This window comes from Cygnus olor, chromosome 16 (assembly GCF_009769625.2).
Source record: "Cygnus olor isolate bCygOlo1 chromosome 16, bCygOlo1.pri.v2, whole genome shotgun sequence".
NCBI classification, from domain to species: Eukaryota; Metazoa; Chordata; class Aves; order Anseriformes; family Anatidae; genus Cygnus; species Cygnus olor.
In genome coordinates, this window is record NC_049184.1 from 472,340 (window position 1) to 499,655 (window position 27,316).

At 55.6% G+C, this 27,316-nt stretch overlaps 1 protein-coding gene across 5 annotated transcripts in view; it reads left to right on the forward strand.

Moving 5' to 3' along the window:
- Positions 1-27,316, forward strand: part of DLGAP4 (DLG associated protein 4) — a 155,517-nt gene that overhangs the window by 75,777 nt on the left and 52,424 nt on the right. For 2 of the 5 annotated variants that reach the window (XM_040575454.1, XM_040575450.1), the window contains exons 3-8: positions 7,557-8,598; positions 9,945-10,115; positions 15,379-15,596; positions 18,732-18,846; positions 21,832-21,882; positions 22,933-23,176. In XM_040575454.1, coding sequence (XP_040431388.1) covers positions 7,648-8,598; positions 9,945-10,115; positions 15,379-15,596; positions 18,732-18,846; positions 21,832-21,882; positions 22,933-23,176 — 1,750 coding nt within the window. In that variant the 5' untranslated portion in view covers positions 7,557-7,647. Of the gene's footprint in view, positions 1-7,556; positions 8,599-9,220; positions 9,275-9,944; positions 10,116-15,378; positions 15,597-18,731; positions 18,847-21,831; positions 21,883-22,932; positions 23,177-27,316 lie in introns of all 5 variants that reach the window. The other 3 variants (XM_040575452.1, XM_040575451.1, XM_040575453.1) reach the window with 3 other exon arrangements.

Here is a 27,316-nt window from a genome sequence, read left to right on the forward strand (position 1 = left end):
CAGACCAACGTCACCCACACCACAGTATACAATTTTAAGCTTCTTGAGGTAGGGTGCGGGGAGTCATTTTTCTTGTGCAGGTTGCAAATCATTTATTCCTTATCTAGCTAGTTATTAGCATGCTGCTAGGTTGCTATATATAAAAGCCACCCATGTGTTTGCAGCCAGCTTGGATGGCTGGGCCGAGGTTTACGTGGGCGGTGATGGTACACGGAGCCCTGGCAGAGCTGATCAGCAGAGGGCACAACTAGTCAACTCCCAAGGGCGTCTGCAGCCCCATCAGGGTTGGGGCTGGTCCCTGTGGAGGACTTATGTCCTGAGCAGCCTCATGTTACGGGCTGCCTCTTCCGACCAGCACCTGAATGGCCTCCTGGCGCTTCATGGACAGCCCTGCCTCAGGACATGTCCCTCCCCAACCACTCCTGCTCAGGCAAACCCTTCTTCAAAGGTTATGATCTCAAGAGGTCTCTTCTACAGATGAGCCTGTGATTTTTATCTTTATGCCAGCCAAGAAGTCTAGCAAGAGGCTCTCTGGCTTCTCACTGGCACCAATTGGGCCAAAGTCTGGTGTCTGGTGCATTGATTTTGTGGTACGTTATGTTTTAATATGGGATATGTCAGAGGTTAGGATGAGAGAGCTGAGCTGTCCTACAAGATATCCACCATAGTAGATTCCTCCTTCTGCTTAGCAAGGACAAAGGCCCCTGGGCTGGCATGTGGGGTGGAGGCACAGCTTTGGTGTTTCCACAGGGAGCAAACTTAGAAGCTGTTGGAAAGCTCTGCTGCTATAATTCACCATGATTGTGAGCTGACCTGGAAGAGAGATGGGAACTGCAGGAAAAGCATGGCTAAGCTGTGAGGGGGAGGCAGAAAAGAGAGGGAAGCGAGGGAGGAGAGGAATTATGCTTTCAGTTGTGATTATGTAGCTCTTCACGTGCCTCTTCAAGGCACCTCTCAGGCCGGGCAGCCACGGCTGTGTTTGCAGATGAGGGTGGCCAGGGAGAGGACATTAACTTCTTGCATGGAGGATGTGTGCCAAGGGCATGGTAAAAGGGAGGGAGGCAGCACAGAGCCTGCACCTACTGCTGGCAGGCAGGAGGTGAAACACGTCCATCCCTGAAGCCTTACAGCTTCTACAGGAGCAGAAGCACCCACATGCAGATTGCAGTCCCTCATGCTGTAGAAGCTGCAGAGGTACAGCTGGCCTCCTTCTAGGCTACCTCTAGTGCCCGGCAGGGCAAGCCCGAGCCCTGCATGTGGCTCTCCACCAGACACACCACTGGCCACAGCACACACACACACAATCCGCAGCCCCACAGATGTGTTTGTCCTCATGGTCCACTCCCAACATGCATGCAGAAGCAGCAGAAGTCTGTAACTAGCTCATGCAGTGCCTCCAAACAGGCATTACAAAGTGTTATGCTCGAAACAGCCCAGGTAACACACACCCTGTTTCGTTTTTAAATACATACATATCTCAACAACCCTGCTCTACTGCTGGGGGCACACTGCAGTATTCACTGTCCACTCTTAAGGTGAGTTTGTAGAATTCAAGTTGGGAATTTAGCCAGCAGGAATCCAGAGACATGAGAAAAATGGTAGTTTTTCCTGGCTTCCCCCCAGAAGTTACAATGCAGGCATGGTGGGAAGTGACAGCTGGTCTGCCCAAGCCCCTCACAGTGCAGAGTCCCAGCACAGAAGCAGGTCAGAGAGCAGAGGGGCCTCCCAGACTTTGTTGCTCCACGTCTTGGGGTTCAAGCCTGTTCAGAATGGGCAAGTAGCAGCCTCCATGGAGCCTCCAGTGGTCCTCTGGCAGGACAAGCACCTTCTGCTGCCCTCACCATGTTAGGGCAATGCCGGAGGAATTTCTATGGGGAGATGGAAATGAAACTGGCCAGCATCTCCTGGGCAGCCGCCCTCTTGAGGACATAGTGCACAGTCTGGTGGGGGCACCTCCCAAAGGACATGCAGTTTGTCTCCAAGGATGGGAGGGAGAAAAGAGATCTGTTCTCCATGTGGAGAAGGGACAGGACAAGACATCACAGCTGGAGCTGCCACTAGAGAGATCCTGGCTGGACAGAAGTAACTTCAGAGGGTTTACAGGATTGCACGGAGAGACAGACATCTTGAGAACAGTTCATTGGACTTCTGTCCTGGGTGACGTTTTGACAGATCTCTCTCACACTTTCTGCCAGGAGTTACAAACCATAATTGCAAGGACTTACGTCAGAGTAATTCACCAAACGCTGCCTGGCTGCTGGGCTGGGTGACTGGGTGGATGGACAGCCAGAAGCTGGGCAGGCATGTGAGAGTGAGGACAAGATAGACAGCTGGGAAAACTGTGCTTTACTAGTATATGCACTTCATTGCAGCTGGCTCCTCTTCTCCATCCAGTTCCTTCTAGATCTCCTGCTCTGTCCAGAGTTCAGGCCAGCCTAATCTCTTTGCTTTTAAAAAGAGACTGAAAAGCAAATATTTGCAGTCAGTGAAGTATCTCTTACAACAATGGAAGATTTTCAGCTCACAATGAAGACGTGATTCAGTCTTCCTGGAGTGGAGTGAACCATCTCCCAACAGCTTCAGCAGACCCTGGACCAGCCCCGTCTCCCACACAGCATGCAGCAGCTGTGGGCCCTACAGGAGGGAGAGGTTGGCAGCTCCCTGCCAGGGGAGGAGAGAACTCCCTGCTAAGCAGGAAGCTTCTTCAGGCAAGGCTATCATCTGCCTTGTTTGAGATCTCATATGCTATTCAGTCTTCGGAGCTGCAGGATATGCTGCTGTATTTTGCAGGATATGCTGCTGTAGGTGATTCAGTGCAGCCTGAGCCTGCAAGCAGCAGCCCCAGTGCTGCTGTCGTAAATTGTGCCCAAGAGGTGGGTGACTCCAGTTGAGGTTTGGAGTGGCTTGGGGCATATAAAACTGCCATAAATCAGCTCAGGTCATCTGCTGCACCTCAGGGACCTCCAAGCATCAGCAGAGCTGGCGGGAAGAGGGACCCAGAGAATGGAGTCAAGCTGCGACAGGGGAGGTTCAGGCTGGATATCAGGAAAAGGTTCTTCACCACGAGGGTGGTTGCGCACTGGGACAGGCTACCCAGGGATGTAGTCACAGCACCAACCCTGACAGAGTTCAAGAAGCATTTGGACTATGCTCTTGGTCATATGGTCTGAATTTTTGGGTAGACCTGTGTGGAGCCAGGAGCTGGACTCAATGATCCTTGTGGGTCCTTTCCAACTCAGGATATTCTGCGATTCTATGAGAACACAGGCTGAGGGGAAGGAAGGTAAAGGGGCCACACAGCAAAAGCAGCCCCCTCCCCTGGGCTCAGGGATGCATCCACTCCATGCTCTGGCAAACCCCTGCTATGAGCATCTCCTAAGCAGGGCCTTCCCCTGCTAGACTGTGGCCTGGTGTGGGGGTGAAATGGCAGGGCACCGGACAGCTGACAGGGGACACCACTCTTGCCAGATCTAATTCTAAATGGGCCTTGGCCTTCCTTGTCACATCCCTGCATACTCTGATAGTGTCCTTATATTCCTTCCTCTTGCTCAGTTTGTGAGCTTCAGAGTCATGGATTTGGGAGATTTAATTTCAAAATGTCAAGATTTTTCATCTCTCCAAACTAAAAAAAAAAAAAAAAAAGTGTGGAAGAGGCTTGGTTTTGTACCTTCCCCAACACCATCTCTTGAGGAACTGCCAAGGGATGCAGAGGGAAACTGTAATGAAAAGAGTTTAATTCATCGTAAAGAGAAACCAGCTCACAGAGGATGCAACAGCCACCATGAGGTGGGTGCCAGCAGCTGGAAAGCCATGACCACCCCACCAGCCCCACCTGCCTTGACCCACATATGCCCAGCATTGAGGCTGCATCCCACACAGCTGCTGGCAATCAAGTGAGGGGGTGCCCACAACAAGCAGGACAGGATCAGGACTGGTTGGCATCCTTGCAGGAGGCCAAAGGAGGAAAAGGGGATTATAAACTCTCTGCCATACAGAAGCAAGTGTCCACCCTTGGCAAGAGCACAGCAGCCTGGGAGAAAGGGCGCTCCCTGTCCTCCCCTGCTCCATGCCCACCCACCTCCTTTCCCCCTATCCCTTCTGCTTCCATCCTCCCAGCCCCCTGCACAAACTTCACTTTTCCTCCCTGCCCACTTGTCCCCATAGCCCCTCAGTCTTACCTCCCCGCCCCTCTGCTTCTTGAGCCTTCCCCAAGCCAGGCCGGCCCCTGGCCCCACTTTTTTTCCCTTATAAGTCAGGCTTTCATTTTTCATTTATTTTCATGTAATTTATTTCATTTCATTTCCCTATTTATTTTTAATCCTAGGGGCATTTTTACTTTATTTTGGAGCCCAGTGCCCAGGGAATACTAAAGCAGTGATGCTGATGTGCTTTATGTTGAAGCAGGCACTGGGCTGAAGTCTTTCTCAGGACTGCCTGGGAGATTTCTGCTTCAAATATTGACTGCCCTTTGTAGGAAAATACATATTTATTATCAATATCCAGGGAAATCCCATTATAATCAAATCAGCAGCTGTGTTGTCTCCTGAGGGAGTGTCTGACTCCCACAGAGTAATGTGGCACGGTGGCCACCAGAGCTGGGATGTCCACGTGTGGCTGTGCCAGAGTGAAAGACCTTGCCAGGAGTCTGGACCTGGAGAACAGAAGGAAGGGAAAAAGAAGAGAAAGAGGCCATGGTGGGCAGAACTAAGCTCGTGCAGGTCTTGCTGGCATTCCAGGAGGATTTGGGCTCCCTGCTGCCTGCAGGGCTTCCCCTCCAGTTCAGGCAGTGTTGAGTCTGTCCGTTCACGGCCAACTGAAATTTAGAAGACCTGGCAGCTGGCTTTGGCTAGAGCCAGCTATACCTTGTCCTTCTCTTCTGTCCAGAGATCAAATGCGTGGCTTCTCAGAAACAGTGAGTGTTTCCTCTGGGAACATCTCCCATGGCTTTGTCACATCCTGTTTGTCACTGCACTGATGCCAGCTTGCACAAAGTGGGAGCAGGGCTGCCTGGCACATGCGTGAGTGTCTCTTCTAGGGCACTCCTCCAGCCAGCCCCTCTGCTGCTCCACTGGCTCACTGTGTTGTCCCATGGGCGAGGGACTCCAGAGAGGCTGCTGCACACAGCTGCCGAGGAGCACAACAGGGAAGAAAGAGGACGGTACCCACAGATGGCCCATGAGCAGCAGGACACCAACTGAAGCTAATGTTTCATGGTGTGTTTTGGTGAGAGGGGTGGGTTTGGTGTGAAAGTTTCCCTAGGTCAGCCTAGGATAACAGCCATGTCCTCAAACCCAAGACACATGGGCACCTTCCATGTGGTGGAGGCCTGAGGGTCAGACCATCCTGCCCCCACCACCCAAAGTCCAGGCCACACAGCAGGGCACAGGGCTGCGAGGGAGGTGCAGGGGGAAAACTCAATCCCAGGTCAGCAGCAGTTCATGAGGACCCACCCCATGGGGCAACTTCTCCATGTGGCCTTCAGGAGAGGTAGGGCAGGACAGACTGAGCCTTGGGCAGTGCCACCAGATCCCTTGGGGACACAAGTAGTGCAGGCCACAAGTTCACATGGACCAACGCTGCATTGCCTAGAAGTGGACGCTGCTGAAATTCCGGTGAGGGGCTGGAAGGACCCCAGGGAGCAGCATTTGTGGGACAAGGGATGGTGGTCTCCACATCAGAGCAGAGCCCAGACTGCTGTCCACAAACCACTGCTTTAAAAAGACGCAGCCCTTGCCAGCCCGATGGGAGTGATAGAGTTGGGCAGAGACTTTTCAATCACATTTTCAAACCCAGCAAGCTATAGAATACGTGACACTTCTGACTTTTTTTTTCCCCAAATAATTTTTTAAAGCCCCATCTGCTTTTCATCATTAATGCATTTTTCTGTGTGAGGAAGGAAAACAAGACTGTCAATTCCTATGATCCGTCAGTGTTTGCTGACTGTTCCCCACACCATCTCAGTCCTAGCTGGGAGGCCAGGTTCCTCCAGGAGACTCGAGCACAGTTTGCAGCTGAAGAGGGAGAAGCCACCAGAGCAGACTACCAGCCTTCCCCTCTAACAGTTCTGCTTCTCACAGGGACACGCCATTATCTGACTGGCTTCTTGAGGAATAAGCAAATAATGCTTTTTTTCTCCCACAAGCTCCCTGGGGGTTCTGAGGGTCCAAGCATGATTTCCCTTTCCAGGTGCATGTTGAGGAACATTGGCTCAACATAAGGTTGGCAAATGGCTCATCTGCACAGACCCCCATCATCCCAGCTCCCAGGGCAGCCACTTCATCTCACCAAGGAAGAGCCATTCAGCTACATTTAGATGTTTTGGCACCCTGGATTTTGCAAAAGTGAGCTAGGATCCCATTTCTCAGAATTTTTACACCCACAATATGCTTCAGTGTTTGCTAGTCATCTTCAAACTGCATTCAGTCGAAAACAAGAAACTAAACTAAAATGTCTAAGGGAATAAGAATTAGCTTATACACTACATGATTTCAAAGCGGTTTTAAATACAGAAAATCAACTAATTGATTGATCAGCTTGGCTTATCCATATGTTCATTGACTCTCTTTAAACTGAAAGTTTAAAAGTTTGTCTTTTCTCCCTGTATAAACCAGCATAGATGGGGATTCCTCTGAGTCAACCAGGACAGTCAGTGCACCTCGGTGCTCCCCTCCCCAAAAAAATTAGTCTGTCCCCTTCACCACGCTGCAGGGATGCCTGTACCTGCTGCATGGACCATGGAGAACCAGCCTCAGCCCCTTGCTGTGGCAGAGCAAGAGTGGCACAGCTCCCCCAGGAGCAACGCAGCAGGGCAGAAAAGATCAACTGAGCAGCAAACAGCTTCTCAGGTCAGGCTCGGAGTGTTCAAAAACACCTCTGCTCTCATCATAGCTACTGAAACATTTTCCTCTGGGGTAAAACATGCCATAAACACCAGTGCTTGTTGGAGAGGAGAGGTTTGACATCATATCACATTAGTGCAGCTGCAAGCAGCACAGAGCAGGACTGCCAGCTCCCTTCAGAGATCCAGTAACCACCGAAACACAAAACATAATGCAGCAGACCGGATGCTCAGCTCCTAGCTTCCCTTGGCTCAGGCAAGGCCTATGTGCAGTGTTTGACAGCAGAATTTCCTCCAGCCCCTGTGAACCAATGGGACAGGAGCAGTGATTTGCTGGCAGTAGCCCTGCTATCTTTAGTTATGCTGGCCGGGGAAGGGACTTTATTAAATAAACATGTGCAGAGACCAGAAAAATAGCAGCAGCATTATTTAAGCAGCTTGTGGATGAGCCCTGGGACAAGCACTTAAAATGCAACTAAAAAGAAATAATCCTTCCTGTGCTCCACTTCTGTACCCTGTTCTCTCCAGTCCCTGGTTCTCATGCCCCTTCTCCTTCCCTCCTGCTGTGTGATCTCTCTCCTATCCTGCTTCTCTCCTTCATCCCTTAACCTTGAGGCATTTGCTTTTAGAGCTGCTACAGCCCTGGTAAGGTTGCCCTGGTGAGCAGTGGGCTGCAGAGCTTCTCAGCACCCTCTGAGCATCTCTCTTCTTTCTCCAGGTGCAGAGGATTCTGCGGGGAGCAGGGTCAGCACTTGTGCAAGGGCTCTGCTGCACCATCCCTGAGCAATGCTCTAGAAAACACTGGGATCATGAAGGGCTTAGGAGATAACAGAAGCCGCCACCTCTCTGATAACCTGGACTCCCCTCAAGACTCTCTTTATGCCCCCCAGGACAGGAACCCTTATCTCCTCAGCCCCACTGACTCCTTCACCATGGACCCCCGGTTCCCAGCCCAGAATACCCTCCATGGAGACTGTCTCCTTCCACTCAACAACCAGATCTCCAACAGCAGCACTTTCCCCCGCATCCATTACAACTCCCACTTTGAGGTCCCAGATGAGAACCCTTTTCCAAGCCATGCCCAAGCCACTAAGATCAACCGCCTGCCTGCAAACCTCCTCGACCAGTTTGAGAAGCAGTTGCCCATCCACAGAGATGGCTTCAGCACCCTCCAGTTTCAGAGGAGTGATGCAAAACACCGGAGTGAAAGCCCTGGGCGGATCCGGCACCTTGTCCACTCTGTCCAGAAACTGTTTGCCAAGTCCCAGTCTCTGGAGGGTCCCACCAAAGGCAATGTGAATGGCAAGAAAGGGGCTGATGACCCCAAGCAAAACCGGAGGAGCAAGAGCAAAGACCGAGCGAAGACATCTGAGCCCAAGCGCAGGACCAGATCCAACATATCAGGCTGGTGGAGCTCAGATGACAACTTAGACAGTGACACCTGCAGTTATCGCAACCCCATGGGCCTCATGACACTGGGCCGGCAGCCGGACCACAGCCAGCCGAAGTACTTCATGCATGCTTACAACACCATCAGCGAGCACATGCTGAAATCCTCCAAGAGCAATAATGACCTCAAGGTCACCCCTTGCACCAATATCCCCATCAACAACGACTCCAACTACATTAAGAGGGGCTCCTGGTCCACGCTGACACTCAGCCATGCCCGGGAAGTGTGCCAGAAGGCCTCAGCCACGATTGACAAAGCCTTGCTGAAATCCAAGTCCTGCCATCAAGACTTGGCCTACCACTACCTGCAGGTGGGTGCAGCGGGGGGTTATGGCATGCTCCATGAGGGGACAGTGCAGGAGAGCAGGGGACACCCTCACAGTGGGCACCCAATTGCCTGGCAGAACTTATCAAACAACTCCAGATGGTTCAGCGGCCACCTCAAGTCGCATTGCCAGGAGAGGGCTAGGGGGACATGGCAAGGGTAAAGTCACCCAGGCCCCAGCTATGCCCAGGGACAGACCACCGCATCTTCCATGGGGACACGGCACTGTCAGTGTCGGGCTGCTCCAGGATTCCACCAGCCCCTGTGCTGGGCCACAGCAGTGTGGTCAGGAGACGCAGAGCCCACAACAAGGGTGACCTGCCAGCCCCCTGCTCCCCACCCCGCTGCAGCCTCAGTGCCCTCTGCTGTGACCCCAGTTTGCCGGGAGGCACCCACGCACCGAGCGTGCCCTGCTGCCCGCTCAGACCCTGCAGCCATCGTGGCCGGGGCAAACCCAGTGCTCAGGCAGCTGCTTCTGTGGGGTGCCCAGGCAGCCAGGCACACCAAGGGGCCGCTGCACTGCACGGCCTCCAGCCAAGCATTGCCACCATCCCATGAAGGATGCCAGTAATAACTGATGTTAACCCCTTATATCCATGCGTCGCAAGGATGTGCCAGCATGCCCCATCAGTCCCGCTCCACAGAGTTTCCCTGGAGTGCTGGTAGGACCTGCAGCGCAGCAGGGCTCAGCTCCCTTTGCTGCTTACCCCAGGGCTGTGGGGTGAAGAGGGCAGCGCCAGCCGCCCGGCTTGCATGGCAGGGCCTGCATGGCTAACGCTGAGGGCCGCAAGAGCCCCATGGTCACTGGGTGGTCCAAAAAGCTGTACCTGAAGAACCCAGGCCTGGGAGATAGGAATGAAGATAAATAAGTCAGGCCTGGATGGGGGAAGGCAGGGGACAGGATGATTGAATGGGCTACCTAATGTAAACCTCCAGCATACTTTTCTAATGCAAAGGTGTCATCAGCTCCCCGGCTGTGGCCAGCAGGCTTAGGGGCTTTAAAGAGCCATGAATTATTGAAGCACACACTGCTTCTGATATCTTGCTGGCCACTGCTGCAAATCAAATTGTGGTGGGAGTTATTGCATCGGGTATGTTGTCAGAGACATGTCCTCGGCCTGGTTTCTTTTTCTTTGCTCCCTCCTTTCACTTAGAAGTTTAAAAAGCCGCAGACCCCTTCTGCATGAGCCCAGCACAGGTGGCCCCGGGTGCCAAGACCCCACAGCCTCTGCCCAGTGCTCACTCACTCCCCGGGCTCTGGCCAGGCCCGGGTATGAGACCACCCTGATGGTTTGTTCCCCACCCATGTAATGAGCCTCCGTTTCTTGACAGCCTGACGGAGGGCTGTGGGCACAGCTGGGTGGCGTGAGCCCAGCCAGCAGCTGGGCAGCCCCACCGCTCGGCTGGGAGGACACGGGTGCTGCCCCGCTGCCACCGAGCGAGCCCCTGCGGAGGTGGGACCAGCCCCTCAGCCCTGGGCCAACCGACGCAGGCAGCGGCCAGGTAGGGATCTTGTTTTGAGGGGAAGATTTGCCCAGCTCCCTCCCCTCCCTGACCCTCCTGGGACCATCGGATGGGGCCGGCAGCCCCCGCCACGACTCTGGGTAGGGCACAGAGCCAGCACTGTGGGCACTGAGTCCAGGAGACATGATGCACATAATGTACCCCTGCCCCCAAAAGCCAATAGACCATGGGTGCTCATGGCCAGCCTAGGCCGGACTGCATCCAGCCCTTAGCTTAAGAAGGGACCTAAGCCAGAGGTGGAGAAGTCACCTCCAATATCTGGTGGACAGTGTGTGGGAAATGTCCCTCTGGAGTAGGACAGACCCCCTGCCAGCACCCACTCCTGCAGCAGCGAGGAGCTGAGTGCCTCTGCCTTCTTGCAGAGCCCGGTGTGTGGGGGTCGCAGGGCACCCAGCCCTGCTGCTGCTGGGGCTGCTCCAAGGGGGAAACGCCTGGGGGCTCCGAGGTGCAGAAATGCCCTTTTGACCCAAGGGAGGGCAGGAGAAGCAAAATGGGGACAGGTCCCTCAGTCTCCAGGCTGGGGTAAGACCCCTAAAGCTTTTCACCTCCCCTGCTCCATTTGCAAGCCCTGGGAAGGCTTCAGACTCATCAGGGACTATTGGGGCTCTCATCATATCTCCAGGCCCATTCCCAGAACCAGTCAGTCATTGGAGCTGAGAGCAGCTGATCACCCAGCTCCGCTCAGGTGCAGCCCTGTCCCTCAGCCCAGGGCTTTCTCTGGAGCAGCCCTCAAGGCAATGGCCTGGAAGAAAGTCTGGAGCACAGCTCCCGAGGGATGGAGGCTGAGCTCCCCATCCCCATGTCCTCCCCTCCTGGTGGGCCCCACGCATGGCCAGCAGCCAGGCAGTCTGTGCCCAAGGGGCTTGCTGGAGCAAGAGATGCCCTGGGCCAGGAGAGAGCAGGAGCAGACAGGGCCAAGCAGCCTCTGCCCCACAGGCACTCAGGCCCCCATCTGGGCAGTGCTGTCCGTTCTGGGCAGCCCACCCTATTTGCACACACTGTGTGCAAGGGAGGGACAACTCCATGCTGCCCAGGCACCACGGCATCCCTCAGAATTTTCGGGGGACACTGTGGTTCAGCCTTGCTCATGCCCTGGGTATTTCTCTCTCATAACCATCTCCCAGAATATGCAGTGAGACAGTTGGGGTTGTGGCTGTTCTGGGCTGTGGGGAGGGGGATGAAGGCCCCCAGCTCCAGTGACACAGCCCCCTGCCTCCCCGGTGCTCCTGGGGTACAAGGTCACACCACTGTCCATTAGCTCGGAGCTTCATCCAGGTTAGCCTCCCTGAGCCCCACCAAAGCTTCCTCACCCCCCCCCAGTAGCACCAAACATGAATTCATAAGCCAGGGCAAGCAGCCTATTGAGTGTCAGACATGCTGCTGATTGCTCCCATGGGGCAGGAAACCCTGCCCAGGTCCTTCCCAGAGTCCCCCTGCCAAAAGGTCAGGTCAGGCACATAGGCAGCCTGGGCTCCAGCTTTCTTTCTTGGGGACACACCTGAGACCACAAGGAGCCCTCAGGACACCACAAGGGATAGGCTCTGGAGGGAGCGGCAGTGTGCCCTCATCAAGCTCGTTCTTACATTGCAGCCTGGCTGCATGGCACAGGCATCCCTGCGTGCTGAGTCCAGCTCCATGGGTGCCTCAGCGGGTACGCTCATGTGTGCTGCATGTCCGCATGTGCCGGGCTGGGCTGCATGTTGGAGCTGTCACACATGCAAACTGGAACCCTGCTTGCTCTGCAAGTCTCTCTGCCCCGTGCCCTCAGCAGTGATGTGAACAGCGGAGCTCTTCTGTCCCTGCCAGTGCCCAGGAGGTGAATTTTCCCTTTCACTGCTCCCTCACTTCTGGTAATGCTCCGTTTGGTTCAGTGACTGGGGAATGCTCCATACTTAAGGAGGGAAGAAACCCCCATGTGGCCCCTTCTTTCCTGTCCCCTTTATGCTTAGCTCATGATAACAGGGTCAGAAGAGCAGTACTGCACAGAATGGTGCAAGTGGAGCCCAGCTCCAAGGGACAGTCAAGTGCCTGTGCCAAGGGGCACCATGCAGCACCAAGACCAGGCAGAGAGGGATCTGCATCCCAAGCCCTGGCAGATCCTCCACTGTCTACTTCCCAGTGCAGCCACCTGGGCAGGGTGGATCCTGAGCTTGCTGTGGCCACTGGCCATCTGCAAGGGTAGTGGACGGCGGCGTCCTCTTGCTCCCACTCCTTTCACACCAAAAAAACCACCATGGGTGAGACCAAGCCTACATCTGAAAAACTAAGTGCACAAGGACTCCCCACAGCCTATGGGAACCTCCTGATCTTCCCTGTGCCAGGCCTACAAGTAACACATGGCAGCTCTCATTTTGGTTTTGTCCTTGTTTTAAAACATGGGCAGTGTGCAGATCTCAGGGTTCCAGCTTCCACGAGAGATTCTACCAGGGAGGTGCTACATCAGTCACTATCAAGGTCTGTCCCTTGATAATAGGAGTTGCTCTGGGCTCTTCATCCCCTATTTCAGAGCTTCAGAGTCTGTTGGACAGGCTTTTCTGGTCCTTGGGTACCTGAAGATGCAGAGAAGCAGCCAGCAGGATCCTGAACAGCACCTCGAATACCTGCACTGCTTTACAAGTTCCCTGGGGGCACCTACATGAAACACTCGTCCTGCACTCTGGTCCATGGGCAGCAAAAGCTGTGGGAATCCCTGTAGACTTTGCATGCTGTACATGGGACACACTCCAAACTGGGTCGCTGGATTCAAAGGGTATCCTGGCAAGCATCATCCTTACCCTTGCTGCTGAACTGAAATGTGGAGCACACTGAGAGCAGCTTTGTTTCTGGCACCAGGTATGCTGCCCTGCCAAGGTGCAAAGTAGAGGAGAAGGAGAGATGAGGGAAAGGAGAAACCAGACAGCTTAGTTAGGACCAGACAACTGTTGCAATGCGACAGGGAAGCTGCTGCGGGCTGTCCTGAGGAGAGGGCTATGTCTTGGGTCTGTACAGGGTAGGCAGTACTGTGGGATGCATGGCTTATGCTGCCACAGACAAGCTGCACCAGCAGAGACATACTGAAACCACCATCTTTTTGTTGCTTTGCCTAGAGCTGAGTGCCAAGTCCAGGAGGCAGAAATACAATCCGAGGCTATGCAGCATGAGCTGAGTGACCCTCAGAGCCAGGTCTCAAGCAGCAGAATCGGTGTCCACGAGGGCCAGGGGTCTTAATGCCCTCTGTCCTGCTGGGGCAGTGGGAGGTGCTGGGATAAGAGGGCTCAGCAGCTAACTCTCCCACAAAATACAGCATCTGTCTCTATATAGCGGATGGTTGTGTGGTCCTCTGGCCCCTGCTTGGCATGCCTGGCTGCTGAGGAAATGCCACTCTTAGCCAGGGCTGCAGACTCCAACCCTCTCCGACCCCCCCACTCCCCACCCCAGCTGCTTGCTGGCCCAGGAGCTGTGTGGGTAGGAGGCTGCAGTTCATCCTCAGGAGAAGGCAGGCAGCAAAATCCAGCCTCAAGCCAGACCTGACACCAGGGCCCATACAATAGGTGTAACAGTGCTTCCCAGGGCTCCTGCCTCCTTGAGGAAAGGTCAGAGCCAGCTACCCTGTGACCCAGGGGTGTGGAGAGCTCTCCTGCAGCAGGGGCTCAGCTGGAGCCAGCAGGATCCCTCCTGGCTGGCCTCAGGGCCACTCCATACAGGTGGCTGGCTGGGGCAGCTGTGAACAAGGTGGGGAACAAGAACCAAGTGGTGCTTAGCAGCTCTGGCTCATCACAGTTAGCTGCAACTCAGCTCTCTGCATTCCCAAAGCACTATATAAACACTGGCTGATTAGTCCCACAGCCCCCCAGGGAGATGAGTAAATCCAACAGCTCCATCAGCACAGTAAATATGGATGCTCTCAACAGCATGAGCTGATGCAGCACATGGCCCTTTGTTGCTCCCCATGGTGCTCTCCAGCCAGCCTGCTTCCCACAGCAGACTGGGCAGCCTTGGGCTGTCCTGGTCTGTGTGTGTTTGTAAGAGGAGATCTCCTCCAGAGCCCACTTTCTGCGGCTTTCCCTCACCATCACCTCTATTTGGTACTGCTGTAGCTGCAGTCAGTGCAGCAGGGTGCTGGACGTACCAACCAGCCACAGCAGACCCTGTCTCGGGGAATACCCTTGCTGTCCCCAGGCTCGCCTGCCTTCCCGCACTGTTGCACACTTTGGATATGCAAACACAGCAGGACAGACTGCTGAAGATGAAATCCTTTGGGAACCATTGCAGCAAATTGCTTCAGTCCTCACCTCAACCCTCACTTCTTGACCATGCTTCCTTGTTCCAAGGACTGGCTGTGGCACTTCCTTGCTCCTGGCAACTCAGGTTGCACAGTCTTTCTTCTGGACTGTCCCACACCACATGTGGCTCCTGTCTTGATCAGTCCTAGGCTGACATCTGACTCTGCTGCCGGCCCAGTGCCTTGGCCATGCCTCCGGTCACCTACGTAAACCCTTCGCAGGGCAGACAGGCAATGGTGTTAGTTTCTTGAGATTCTCACCACTTCAGGCCTCATGGAAAGCATTAGCTTACCCGTCTCTACTGAGGGAATGAGAGATGGCCTTAAATTAATGGCAGAGTTGTCACACTAGTGAAGATAGAAATGCTTTTTTTGCACAAGTTACTCACCTCTGCACAGACACCACCACAAAGTCTATGTAACCAAGCTGCTTTAGGATTTGTGAGGGCCTGGCTTGGCTTCTGAAATGAATTTCAGACACTAAGAGTCCCATTCAACTCAGAAATCTTAGAAGGAGGGCTGGGTTCTGATCCATAGGTCCTGTCTATGACAGTTCTTACAGGCTTTGGCCTGAACAACGTGTGCAATTACTTTAATAAGCATGGGATTTGTGTTAAATGAATGTGTGCCGCTCCTGTCCCAATGTGCAGTGCAAATCTGGTGAGGCTCTTCCCTCCTCATTATGTCTGATGTTGTGCAGCTTATATCAACTGTGTAAGCATGGTCCAGCGTGAAGTTGGTCTGCAGTGGTCATTGGGTGAATGCATGTGGGTAGATGTGCTGAAATGGAGGCAATCAAATGCAACGCTGCCTGGCTCAAGCTGTCAAGGGAGGGCTGGAAAGGAATTGCATTTCCCATTTCCCCTGTGATCCATCTGAGGGTCCAAAAGTTGGCCTTGCCGCCAATTCCCAAATCCCCGTGGTCCCCTTGGTCCCAGAGATGCTCTCTCACAAATGCTCATGCTCCCCTTACTCTTGCAGGTGCCTCAGGGGGAGTGGAACAACACGCTGTCTCGGGACAAAGACAGTGAGATCCCGTGCCGGCGCATGCGAAGCGGGAGTTACATCAAAGCCATGGGGGATGATGACAGTGAAGACTCAGAAACCAGCCCCAAACCATCCCCGAAAACTGCAGCTCGGAGGCAGAGTTACCTCAAGGCCACCCAACAGTCCCTGAGTGAGCAGAGCACTACCCAAAGGTAACTCTGGGGCTCCCCTGGGAGCTCTGTACAGGTCCCCAGGGACCACCCCAGAAGCAGTCCTTGGGGTTTGGTCATCAATGCCCACACGGAAACCCTACATGGGGACCAGAGCCCAGCAGAGCTCCCACACACCAGCTAAACTGGCCATGGAACAGGCTGATGAGGAGACGAGCATGACAGGAGAAGATGTGGCAGGGGACTGAAGAGACCTTGGTGACTCCAAATAGCCCTGGTGCTAGGAGTCTGCCCCAGGTCCCTGTCCTCTCGGTGATGGGGGAATCCTTTGGTGGAGCTGTGCGGATTTTCTCTGGCTAAGGATCTGCTCCTCTAAGAGACTGTGGAGAACCCAACCCAGTGATGCTATTTAGATGCTCAGCCAGTTTGGCTGGGAACATGTGGCACACGGGCCACAGGCTACTGCAACTGTGCCATCTGCTTTGCTCCACAGGTGTCCCAAGGTGTCTGGGACCAGCCAGAGAGTGCCCCTTTTACACACTAGGCTGGGTGGTCCCCTGAAGACAGATGAACTAAGAGGCCTGGGACCCGGTGTGGAGGGAGGAAGACTCACAGAGTCTTGAGCCAGCCAGCCAGCAGAGCAAGGGGAACACAGCAAACGTTCTGGGCAAGGGGCTAGCCCTCCCAGGATGGGGTCTGTGTGAACCACCTGAACAGAGGTTATGCTTCCCAGGACAAAGCACCCAGGGGCTGTGACAGGCTGTGGGCAGTTCAGATGCTGTAGTCAGCACCAGACATGAGTGGCACAGGGGCAGGAGGAGGCAGGAGCAGCTGCAGATGAACTGCTCACAGTTCAGCAGATAGAGCCGGAGAAGTGAGGAAGCAGCAGGCAGTGTGGAGACCCCTCATGGTGGCATCAGACTGTGGAGCAGATGCTGTTTTCTGGTGGGAGATGGTGACAAAGCTAACTGCAGGGAGCCCTGGAAATGCCTGCTCTGAATACCTCCCCAAATCCATCCCTGCTCCATGGCCTCACACATACTTCAGGGGAAGCAGAGCTGGGTCCAGGGGTCTCTGGTGTAAAATACCCAATTAAGACACTGGGGTTCTTCCTGTCTTGGGCTAATTAACCACTCAGGTCACATCCATCAGGGTGTGAAACTTCATCTGGGCTGCTGGGGCCCAGCACCAGGCAGGCCTGGAGCATGGGCACGGCTGCCATCTGCTGACCACCCCCTCAGCTCTGCTCCCACCAGAGAGCCTTCTGGAGCTGTGGCCATTCTGGTTTTTGCAGGGTCTGGCCGCTTCCCCCACCAGCCTGGCACGCCGGTGGGACAGCAGCTAGAGCAGAGCCGTGGCCCCATGCCCTGGCATGGCTGCACACCCACCCGCATCGCAGGCCTCAGTCTCCTCAGCCAGGGCTGCTGGGCCCCCTCCTGGCGAGGGGGTCATGGACAAAACCCTGTCATGCTGAGGGGAACAACAAGCTGAACAGATAGCCCAGGGCTTAGTGTGCCAAGGGACCATTGGTGGGTGGCCAAGCTCCGTAGTGAGCCCTCTGGGGGCTGGGTGCTCTGGGGGCTCCATCACCCCTGGAAGAAGAGGCCCCTCTCCACGCTCATCAGCTCCGGAATGGAGACTCAGGAGGTGCCACCATCCTTCCTGGAGGTCTGCCTGGCCAGGACACTCCCTGCACTCCGTCCTGCTGGGGTACAGACAGACTGACCTCCTGCACACCACAGCCCCTCCAGGTGAGGCAAGAGCTTCACCCCCATGCTGCTCTGCAGGGCCCACAGGTGGTTTAAGAGGCAGATCCTCTGCAGCTCACCCCTCACCATGCCTGTCTGTCCCCTGCTACATGCCCAGAGCCCCAGCAGTCCGCACAGAGACCACACCAGAGAAGTACGTGCATAAAAGATGGCACTGAGCTAATGTGCAGGGCTGTCACACACCCGCCTGGTCTGACAAGGACCTCTCCTCTTCCTCCACATCCCTCCCATCCTCCCGCCTGCCTCCTGGCCGCTGCGCACCCAGCTCTCAGCAGGGACAGTTGCTTTGGTTTTGGCTGTGTCAGGCTCACTGACAGCCCTGCTCTTCTACTGCTGCTGCATAGGCTCCTGCTGAGCCCCGAGTACGGGACAGAGTGCTTCCCTCAGAGCCTGCTGCAAAAGCTGCTCTGGAGAAAACAAAGCCCTCTGCTCCTGAAGCAGTGCTATCCAGGCTTGGCTCCCCTTGAGCTTCTTCCAGATAAACTCTGGGGTTCCTCTGTACAGACAGAATCTCAGAATCACAGAATGGCAGAGGTTGGAAGGGACCTCTGAAGATCATCTGGTCCAACCCTGCTGCCAGGCAGGATCACCTAGAGCACATTGCACAGGATGGCATCCAGGCAGTGTCTGAATATCTCCAGAGAAGGAGACTCCACAACCTCTCTGGGCAACCTGTCCCAGTGCTCTGTCACCCTCCCAGTAAAGAAGTGCCCCCTCATATTGAGCCGGAACCTCCTGTGCTTCAGTTTGTGCCCGTTGCCTCTCGTCCTGTCGCTGGGCACAACTGAAAAGAGACCGGCTCCATTGTCTCGACACCCTCCCCTCAGATATTCATACACATTGATGAGGTCTCCCTCAAAAGCCAATAAAAAGTTTTGAAGATGTTTCTAATTGTGAAGTCAACAACAATATCATTGAAAAATCATTCCCCCTATCACTTCCCACCCCCTGCCCACCAGTCCAGGCAGGGAAGAGCAGGCTTCCCCCAGCATCAGCATGTGCAGGAGCAGGTCTGTAGCCAAGTCTGTGACTCTGGGGGCTGGCACAGATACCATGTGTTCCCTGGGCTTGGGTTGGACAAACCTGGCATCTGCATTGCATTCCTGGGGGCTGGGGGGCACAAGGTTTTGTCCCCTCTCCTTCTTCTGCACCCCACAAAACCTTCACCCATGTACCAGCTTAAGCCAGTGGCCAGCAAGGTGAGAAAGTGCTTCCATCTTCTCCAGCAGCTGCAGCAAGGGCCGAGCTGTGGACCTGGTGTACAGCATCAGCTCAGTGCTGCCGTCCGTACCCGTGCCTGGCAGAGGGTGCCAGGGCAGTGTGGTCTAGCTGCCCCAGCAGCTCCAGCACAGCCCCAGCTCTGCCCGGTCCGTGGGGATGCCCCTCACACCCTCTCTCTCTGCTGCAGGAGCCTGGACCGCCTGGACTCTGTCGAGATCCTCCTACCTCCAAAGTTCCCAACCTGGGAGGAAGAATACAACCAGATCTCCGACAGCGTCAATGAGTCCAGTTGCATCAACCAGGTGAGATGCCAGGAAGGCAAACCCCACTGCACACCCAGCCCGAAAGAGAATGGAGGCTGGCTGATGGGAAGAGGAATATCCTTTTGCCCCTTAAAAATAAGGCACCAGTTGCACTCCAGTAACAGGTGTGCTGTTCTCTGGTAGTGTTATTAAACTCTCAGGGACAGCTCCTTAATTCACATTAGACCTCTCTTGCTCTAGCTTTTGCCTCCTCTCAGCACTGCTGGTGCAGCTGCAGTCACTGCAGCCGTGGCCATGGGTATAGCAGCCCAGAGCCCCTCCCATGCTTCACAGCAAGAGGCAAAGCTCAGAGCTGCTCCATGTGCAGGCTCACACTCTGCACCACCTAGCAGCTGCCTGCAAGGCCACCCACTCCTGCTGCAAGCTCCGTTCGCTCACGGAGTGGGCACAGAGCCTGGGCTAGCCTCGCTGGTGCAGAAGGCAGCGTGCAGCCTGAGGCCAGCTGCCAGGGAGCCTGCAGAGGTTCACAGGGGACAGAAATCCTGCTCTGCTCTGAGGGCCCCGTCCTCAGGAAGCCGGTTGGACCTAGGCACAAGGTGCCTGTAATTCAGGAGACTGTCCTGCCAGCTAACTGGCGGTGTCTCTTGTGTATTCCTGGTTCTCATGTCACAGGGAAGTCCGGACAAAGCCAAGGGTGCCAGTGGAGGTGCTAATGGTGGGTAGCAAACCCTGACCATGGCCTCTGGGTTTAACTCCCGGTCCCATGCTATGTCCCATCCTCCCCTTGGTATGAAACTGGTGTGGCTCAGGACCTGAGTGGCTGTAAGCCAGCTGCCAGCAGCCAGGAAATAACCCATGCTGGCATAAGGCCGTTGCACGGTTCCCATGTGCTCATCTCCACCCCAGGACGGGGACCCCTCCTTTCGGAGGAGGTGTCTGGGGCAGCAGTGACTCCACGAGCTTTGCCCAGCTGTGTCTCTGTCACCCTGGGCCTCTGTTACGTCCCTTCTCTGTCCCTGTGTGCCTGCGTGGGAACACGTGCACACATGCCCCCCTTCGATGCTGCTCCAGTCTGTCTCCCCACACGCTGCCAGTGCTCCCTGATCAAGGGAGGCAGCACGAGGTTAACAAGTGGGCTGGACACCAGGAAGCACAGCATGGAGGAGGGCAGGAGGTGTGTGCTGGCACTCCCCTCCAGGTGCACAGGGCTCTGAACCCACATACATCCCCACCCGGCTGCTCCAGCCACACTGCTGGCTCCTCCTGCTGCTACCTGCAGCTGGAGCCATTTGTGGAGAGCTCTGGGGAAAGGCACAGAGCATTGCTTGTGGGCGTACATGTTCCTTGTGGTCAGTCTCGTTCCTTGTATATTGATAAAAATGTGCTGGATGTTTTGTCGCACAGAGAGAGAGGTCAGGCCCATTGCATTCCTGTCCTTTGCATGTAAACCTGTGTCTAAAGCCAGGCCTTTGCAGGGAAGGGGAAACCACGGGCAGGCTGAGTCCGTGCTCTCCCCTACCCCGCGTTTGCTATTTAGCAGCCAAGTGCAGCATCCTCACGAAGGCATCAGAAGTGTCTTGAGGGGCTGAGCAGTCTGCACTGTGCCAGGAAGCGCCCAGCACATGCTCCTTTCCAGACCCAGACCTGCAGCCCTGTCACGCTGACTGCCATGGCACCAGCTCAGGCATGGGGCTGGTGTCATCATTTGTGCTTTGCCTGCCTTCCTCCAAATCAAAGACAGTCTAGTTGCAGCTGAATTGGGATTTAGAGGCCTCTCACAAACTGCCTAACTCTTGATTCAGGGTGGAGCTAGTACAGCCACCTCGCGTGTGCTGGCCTGATCCTCTGCCAGGTCCGACCTGCCTTTTCATAAGTGCCGCAGGCAGCTCCTCCCCTGCCCTCCCTTTTGGATGACCCCCAACATCTTCTTTGTTTGTCCAGCAAGGCTTAGCATCCTCCCATACAGAAACATATCTGTCTCTCAAAGACAAGCCCACTCTGCCTGGCTTTGTGCAAGCTGAACTCCACCTTGCAAACCTCTGGAAGTCTGGGGTTCATCTGATGTGTGTCAGCATCCACCTCTCACAGGAAGGGACCTGTTGCCAGACAGAGCCAGCTGCTGACCCCCAACACTGCTGAGACACAATTTGAGCTGTGCCTTACATTGGATGGCCAGACCCGGCCCCCAGAGCCAAGCCTCTTCCCTGAGGTACATTTTGAACCTGGCTTCTTCCCAAGATGGGTCATCTTGAGCAGCTCGTGAAGGGAAGAGCTCCTGGGGTGGTTGTGCTCTGCAGACCAGGGATGGAGGGAACAGCCAGGAGATGGGGAGAAGGGATTCCTCCCTGCAGGCAGTGCAGTGTCGGTCAGGCATCTGTCCATATGCCAAGTGTGTGCCATGGCTTTGCTATGGAGAGAAGTGAGCATTGCTTCCATGGGGCTTCTTCCTGGTGCAGGGGCAGAGGAGATAGCAGCAAGGTGGCCAGCCCAAGCCCGAACAGGGCAAAGGATGGTTTCCCTGATGCGCAGTGCTCAGCCTGCCCGTGCACCCAGCTCTGCAGCTGCAGGGCCATCGCTGCTCCTGGCCATGCCACGAGCGCTGGCCAGTGCTGGGGCTTTGCAGGGTGCTAACCAGGAGCCATGTTAACCTCATCCCACAGCCACAGGCACCCTGTGTGTGCCCAGGGGTGCCCCAGTCAGGGCATTGTGTTTCTGCTGTCAGAGTGCCAGTATGCCCTGTGTGCGTATATATTAATACATGGTGCATACAACAGGCTGAATGCATCAGCAGCTTCTCTCCATCTCAGAGGTGTCCCGTGGAGCTTTGCTGTGCCTTGTTTGTGGGGCCTGTGAGGCATTTTGCTTGGCATCTTATGGGCTCTGAAGTTTGTACTGAAGTGTCAGCAGTGGTGGCCCAAAGGAAAGGGCTGTGTGCTCCCCTCGTCCTTGGTCCCTGTGCAATGGCTGTCTGTGTGAGGGCTGCCCCTTTCCTGGCCTTTAACCTTCTCCAACTCTTTCTTCCAGATCTTTGGACCCCCCTCACTTATCCCTCAGATATTTACCCATGGAGAGCAGGTACCGTCCCGCTGCCATTCCCTCTTCCTTCCTCATGGAGCTTTCTTAGGTCTCCCTGGACCCCCGCCGCAGGGTGCGAGGCAGCTGCGGGGCACCCTTGCCCAGGGCCACAGGAGGAGGAGAAGGATGCACTCCCCAGCCCAGGGCACTGCAGGGCGACTGGACAGTTTAGTTCCCCCAGCCTCAGCGGAGGGTTCAAGAGTGTTTTTGGGGATAGTGATGAGTTTTTTCAGCCAAACCCTGTGGAGCTCGGGGAAAGGCTACAGATGCCAGCACTGGTCATAAATACTGTCCTTGAAGCCAAAGAAAGGGCCAGGAGAGGTGGAAGTGGCTGACAGGGCAAACCTCGGCATCTCTCATCATCGGTATTTCAAAACACTTAACTGTTTCAGGCTGGCTCTGGTTTGATCTGGGTGAGTCTCCCGAGCTGAAGTTGGATCAGCTACTGCCCCTCAAGGACAGGACCGGGCCAGGGGAGGTGGAGGAAGCAGGGGAGCAGGGAATGGAGCTTCCCTGCTCAGGCCATGTCGTGCCTCAGCCTGCACCGAGCTCTCTCCTGCTCCCCATCTCAGGCAGGGCTGGGATGACTTCCCCACTGTGCCTCCAGCACGGGTCCAGGTGGCCTGGCCCAGGGCACAGAGACGCCCCCCGAGCCTACCTCACTCACCGTGAGCCCGCCACAATGGGGTCTCGCAGCTGAGCTTGGGGTCCCCCAGCCATGCCAGCAGAGCAAGGGAGCTGCTGGAGGCCGGGCAGGGATTTCGGCCTCCCGTACTCAGCCTTTCCAGCAGAGACTGGGGAGTGCTTTACTGGCACCGTGGTGGTAAGTGCCTCCTGCTCCCGCAGGGATCCTCTGGCCTGGAAGGAGGGGCCCCTCTCCCCTGGCCAGGAGCCCCATGCCGGCCAGCACTGCTCCTCCCGCTCTGCCTGTGTCTGGCTGAGACCGCTTGGGAGCCACCGCACAGAGGGGAGCGGAGAAGGCTGCAGGAGGGAAGGGAAGGGGCCCGGCCCTGGGCAGGGGGTGACTGCTCTGCCCCTTTTCCTGTGCAGGCGAGAGAGCCGGAGCTGGGGGAGCAGTACGAGGCGGTCTGTGACTCTACCTACAGCGAGGCCGAGTCGGCTGCCGCCGAGGTGCTGGACTTGCCTCTGCCCAGCTACTTCCGCTCCCGGAGCCACAGCTACCTCCGAGCCATCCAAGCGGGCTGCTCCCAGGACGAGGACACCGGCTCCATCCGCTCCATCTCCCCCCCGCCAGCGGGCAGCCTCAGCAGCAGCAGGACCCTGCCCACCAACAGTGAGTGCCAGCGAGGCCACGGCAGTCGTGGGGATGGGGTGTGAGTGCCCAAGGTGCTGGGGGTGCAGGGCGCTGCCCTCAGACACCTTGCAGGGTGTCTCCAGCCTCGGTTGTCCAAGATTTCCATGGGGCCTGCGTCTCTGAGTTTGCTCTGTGCTGGCAGGGCAGGGCAGGGATGCTGCCAGGATGGCCGTGTCGAAGTCCCTGGATGTGGGTGCCAAAACGGCAGACGGGCTCTGGTTGCACGGTTGTTGCAGGCTGCAGAGGTCGGGCTCAGTGTCTTCGCTCAGTGAAGGCAAACCCGGCTGGGAGCACTGCGGCTGGGAGCACCCCGTGGGATGCCCACCTCGCCCTGCTGCGTGTTGGGAGCACTGGCTGCCCTCCTTACCCCAAGTCCCATGGGGCTGTGGGTGCAGTCCTGCTGCCCCGCACTGCTGATAGCTTCCCTCCTCCTCCTCCTCCTCTCAGTTATGCATCTGACCATAATTCCTCCAGTCTGGGCTGCGCTTGGCAGCTTTGACCTCTCCCTGAAATTCTTGGGAGCAAAAATTCACGTCAGGGACTCAGCGTTCATTTCCCCCAAGTCTGAGTGAATCCTGATCTCTTCAGCCCCTTCTGCCAGAGGTAGAAATTGGGGCTGACAGAAGGAGGGAGGGCAGAAGACATCTGCCTCCATCCCTCAGTGGCAGAGAAGTGACAAGGCTTTGGGGTTCACCCAAAGTCTTTTACAATAGAATCATGGAATCATTTAGGAAAAGACCCATAAGATCATCAAGTTCAACCATCACCTAATGGTACCAAGTCCACCACTAAACCATGTCCCTCACTGCCATGACCACACGTTCCTTAAATACCTCCAGGGATGGTGTCTCTATGTCTTCCTTGGGCAGCCTCTTCCAATGCCTAACCACTTTCTGTGAATAAATTCTTCCTGACGTCCAATCTAAATCTTCCCTGGCACAACTTGAGGCCATTTCCTTGTGTCCTATCACTTGTCACCTGAGAAAACAGGCTGACACCCTCCTCACTGCAGCCTCCTTTCAGGTAGTTGTAGGGAGTGACGAGGTACCTTTTCTGCAGACTGAACAACCCCAGTTTCTTCAGCTGCTCCTGGTAAGTCTTGGTTCTTTGCAGACTCCCATACAGGGCAAGACTCCAAAAACAGGTCTGGGGTGCCAAGTCTGGGCAAAAAGGTGAACGGTGTAAGTTTGCCCCCTCTGGACCCTCAGGTTTTGTGATTTTGCCCAGCAGTCGCGGGCAGGTCAGACCCTGCCCAGCTAGGAGAGGAGCGTGCACAGCCAGAGGTGCTCCTATGCAGCCCAAGCATTGGCCCAGTTCCGTGCAGCAACCAGGGCAGAAGAGGCGACAGAGACAGTGTCACCTGGCCACACCCAGCCCACAGGCTGCTGCTGGCATTATAGCCTGGAGGAGAGTCTTCCAAAACCTTCTGACAAGGAGGTGCTGGGAGTTTATCCTTTGGCTGGACTGGCTCCAATTGCTTTCTTTCCTGGAGACATGCTGGGTGGCGGCAGCCACACAGATGTCTAAGGCACCTAGTCGTGTATGCCCTTCAAGTGTACTAACCTAGAGATCCCCATCTGACATCTCTGGTGTGAGGTACAAACAGGTCTTGCTCTGAATTTCAAGGCATTAAGGAGCCTTTCTGAGCTCCAGTGCCCAGCGCCTGTAGCCTGTGTTCTTGTCCCTGAGTGGTTAACACAGTATGCCCACCTCTAGATGCCTCTTCTGGCAGTACTCATTCTGGGCAGGCCCTTCTCTTTTGATTAGTAATTACCGTATTGGACAAGAGCCCGGCCTCTTCCTCAGAGGTGACTCCAGGGCAACTCCTTCCCCTTGGGCAGGGCAGAGGCTGGAGGCAGCGCTGTTCAGATGTTCCTGACCCTTGGGCTGTCTCTCCCAGCACTGCAGCAGAGCCGGTAATTTTGCAGAATGGTTGCAGGAGCCAGCTCTGCCACACATGGAGCCCCACCGAGCACCGCTGCTGGGGTGAATCACTTTGCCAGGGTGCTGGGGCCACCAGCCCAAAACAGCAAGGTACAGTGAGGGCAGCTCAGACCCTGTGGACCTGGCATCAGGGAAGCCTCAGAGGGCAGAGCTGGTGCACTGTGTCGCCAGGTGCCGGTGCCCCAGATGACACTCACCTGTAACACAGAGGAGCTGACGTCTCCCATCCTGCCTGTCCAGCACACCCACTGCATCCTGTCAGCGGTGTCACCGTGGGTCTGGGACAGCAGCGGCAGCACTCTGTCCTCAGCCAGGCTGCACAGAGCACATGGTTTCAGTCCACAGATCCAACTTGCTGCTTCAGCCCTGTGATGAGCTGAAAGCAGGCTGTGTAACTCTCAGGAATGCTTTTAGGAACACAGATGAAAAGGTGATGCTCTGGATATGGCAATACCAGGCAGACCGCAGAGCAGGCAGGAGGAGTGAGAGACAGCATCTCATCAGGGCTGTACCACGCTGCTGGAGACGCAGGGCAAGCAGCAAGCCCTGTCACCCACAGGGACACCCAGACAGATCCAGCCGGGCAGGGTGATTCTGGCATGAAGGCACTGGAGAGCATGCGACCTAGCTCTGGGTTGGCGCCCTGTGCCAGCAGTAGGCAGGGAGAGCAGGAAGGGGAGCACAGGCAACCCACAAACACAGCCCACTCCCACCCTGCTCCTCCTGACAGCACAGATGATGCTGAGCTCAGCACTGCTGCAAGCCCCCACCAGTGCTGGGAAACAACAGCAAGTGCAGCACAGGAAGGGGCTTTCAAAACGACTCGTTGCCACCTTTCAAGCGTCACCTCTCTGTGACATGACCCAGCAGAGATTTGCTGATTTTCAGAACACCTTCCATCCCTTCACTTTTGCTGTAGGGGCTTCGGAAGGGAAACAGATTTGATGGGGGGGGAGGGAGGAGGAAGGAGCAGAGAAGAGCATCTGTGTTTGTGTGTGTGCACAATGGGGAAGGCAGGAGGCGTATCTGGACAGCAGTCACACCTTTAATCAGCGACACGGTCTCAGTTCCTCCTGCAAATGCACGTGTTCATCCCTGAGGCTGTAACTGCTGGGTGCGGTACTGCACAGCCTGAGCAGCACAGCGGTACCTTGCAGCCTGATGGCATCAAGCTAGAGCAATGGAGAGAAGTGGGCGCCCAACCGCTCGCAGGCCTAATTGTTCGCGGCCTCTGCTCCACGCTGGACTCTGGGAAGAAACAACCGAGAGTCCTCACCCCGTTCCCCTCCTGTGGGCACCCTCCTCCTCACCATCCATGCGCTGGCCCAGGGGAACTGCGCCCATCGTGTTCCCGGTCACCGAGGGGAGGACTGGGTTTCTTGTCTGTACAGACACATCCTACAGAGGTACCAGCAGCAGTAATGCTGTGCCTCACGCAGGTTTCTTGGTCTTCGAAGGGCCGATCGTAAAGCTAAGCAGTATTGTGGGGGTTCAGCCCCCAGCTGAGGAGAAGAGGAGATGCAGCAGGCTGTATTTCATGGAGGACTGCAAGCCTCGGGGTCTGCGGTGTGCGCAGACAAACTCCCGTGTCGCTAGCATATTACGGGGCAATTAACTCCCATTTGACAGCCAGCTAGACAGATGATGAGCTGCCCTTGATCAGCCTTAAACAAAGCTTTGTGCTTTGCAAAGCGGGAGACTGAAAAGCCCCAGTGAAACCTATTCATCTAATTGCCAGGCGTTCTGCCGACAGCCACAGAGACTCCTGTGTATTACAAAGGGCTCCCCAGCCCCAGTTCCTTCTTATTAGAGGCATCACTGGGAATTGCTTGCTTAATAGACTGCGTGAGGATACAGAGCTGCACTCAAAGGGCCCTGAATATTTGATGTCCAGGGTAAGACGGAAAGCAGAGAGGTGAGCAAAGCACAGAAAAATAAGGTGAGACCCCAGCCCAGCCTCCAACCTATGCCCCAGTGACAGCCGGGAAAGCTTACACCAAACCAGTCCCTGCTGGAGCTCTTCTCCTGATGCTTTTTGGTAATGTCAGCCTTGCTCATGGCAGCACCCTGCCCTGGGATTCAGCAGCCTGTTCCCAGAAGCCCAGGTGCCCGTCTCCTTACTCTGTGCCCAGATCTCTTCCAGGGAGGCCAGGAGATCCAGCTCTGCCTCCTCCT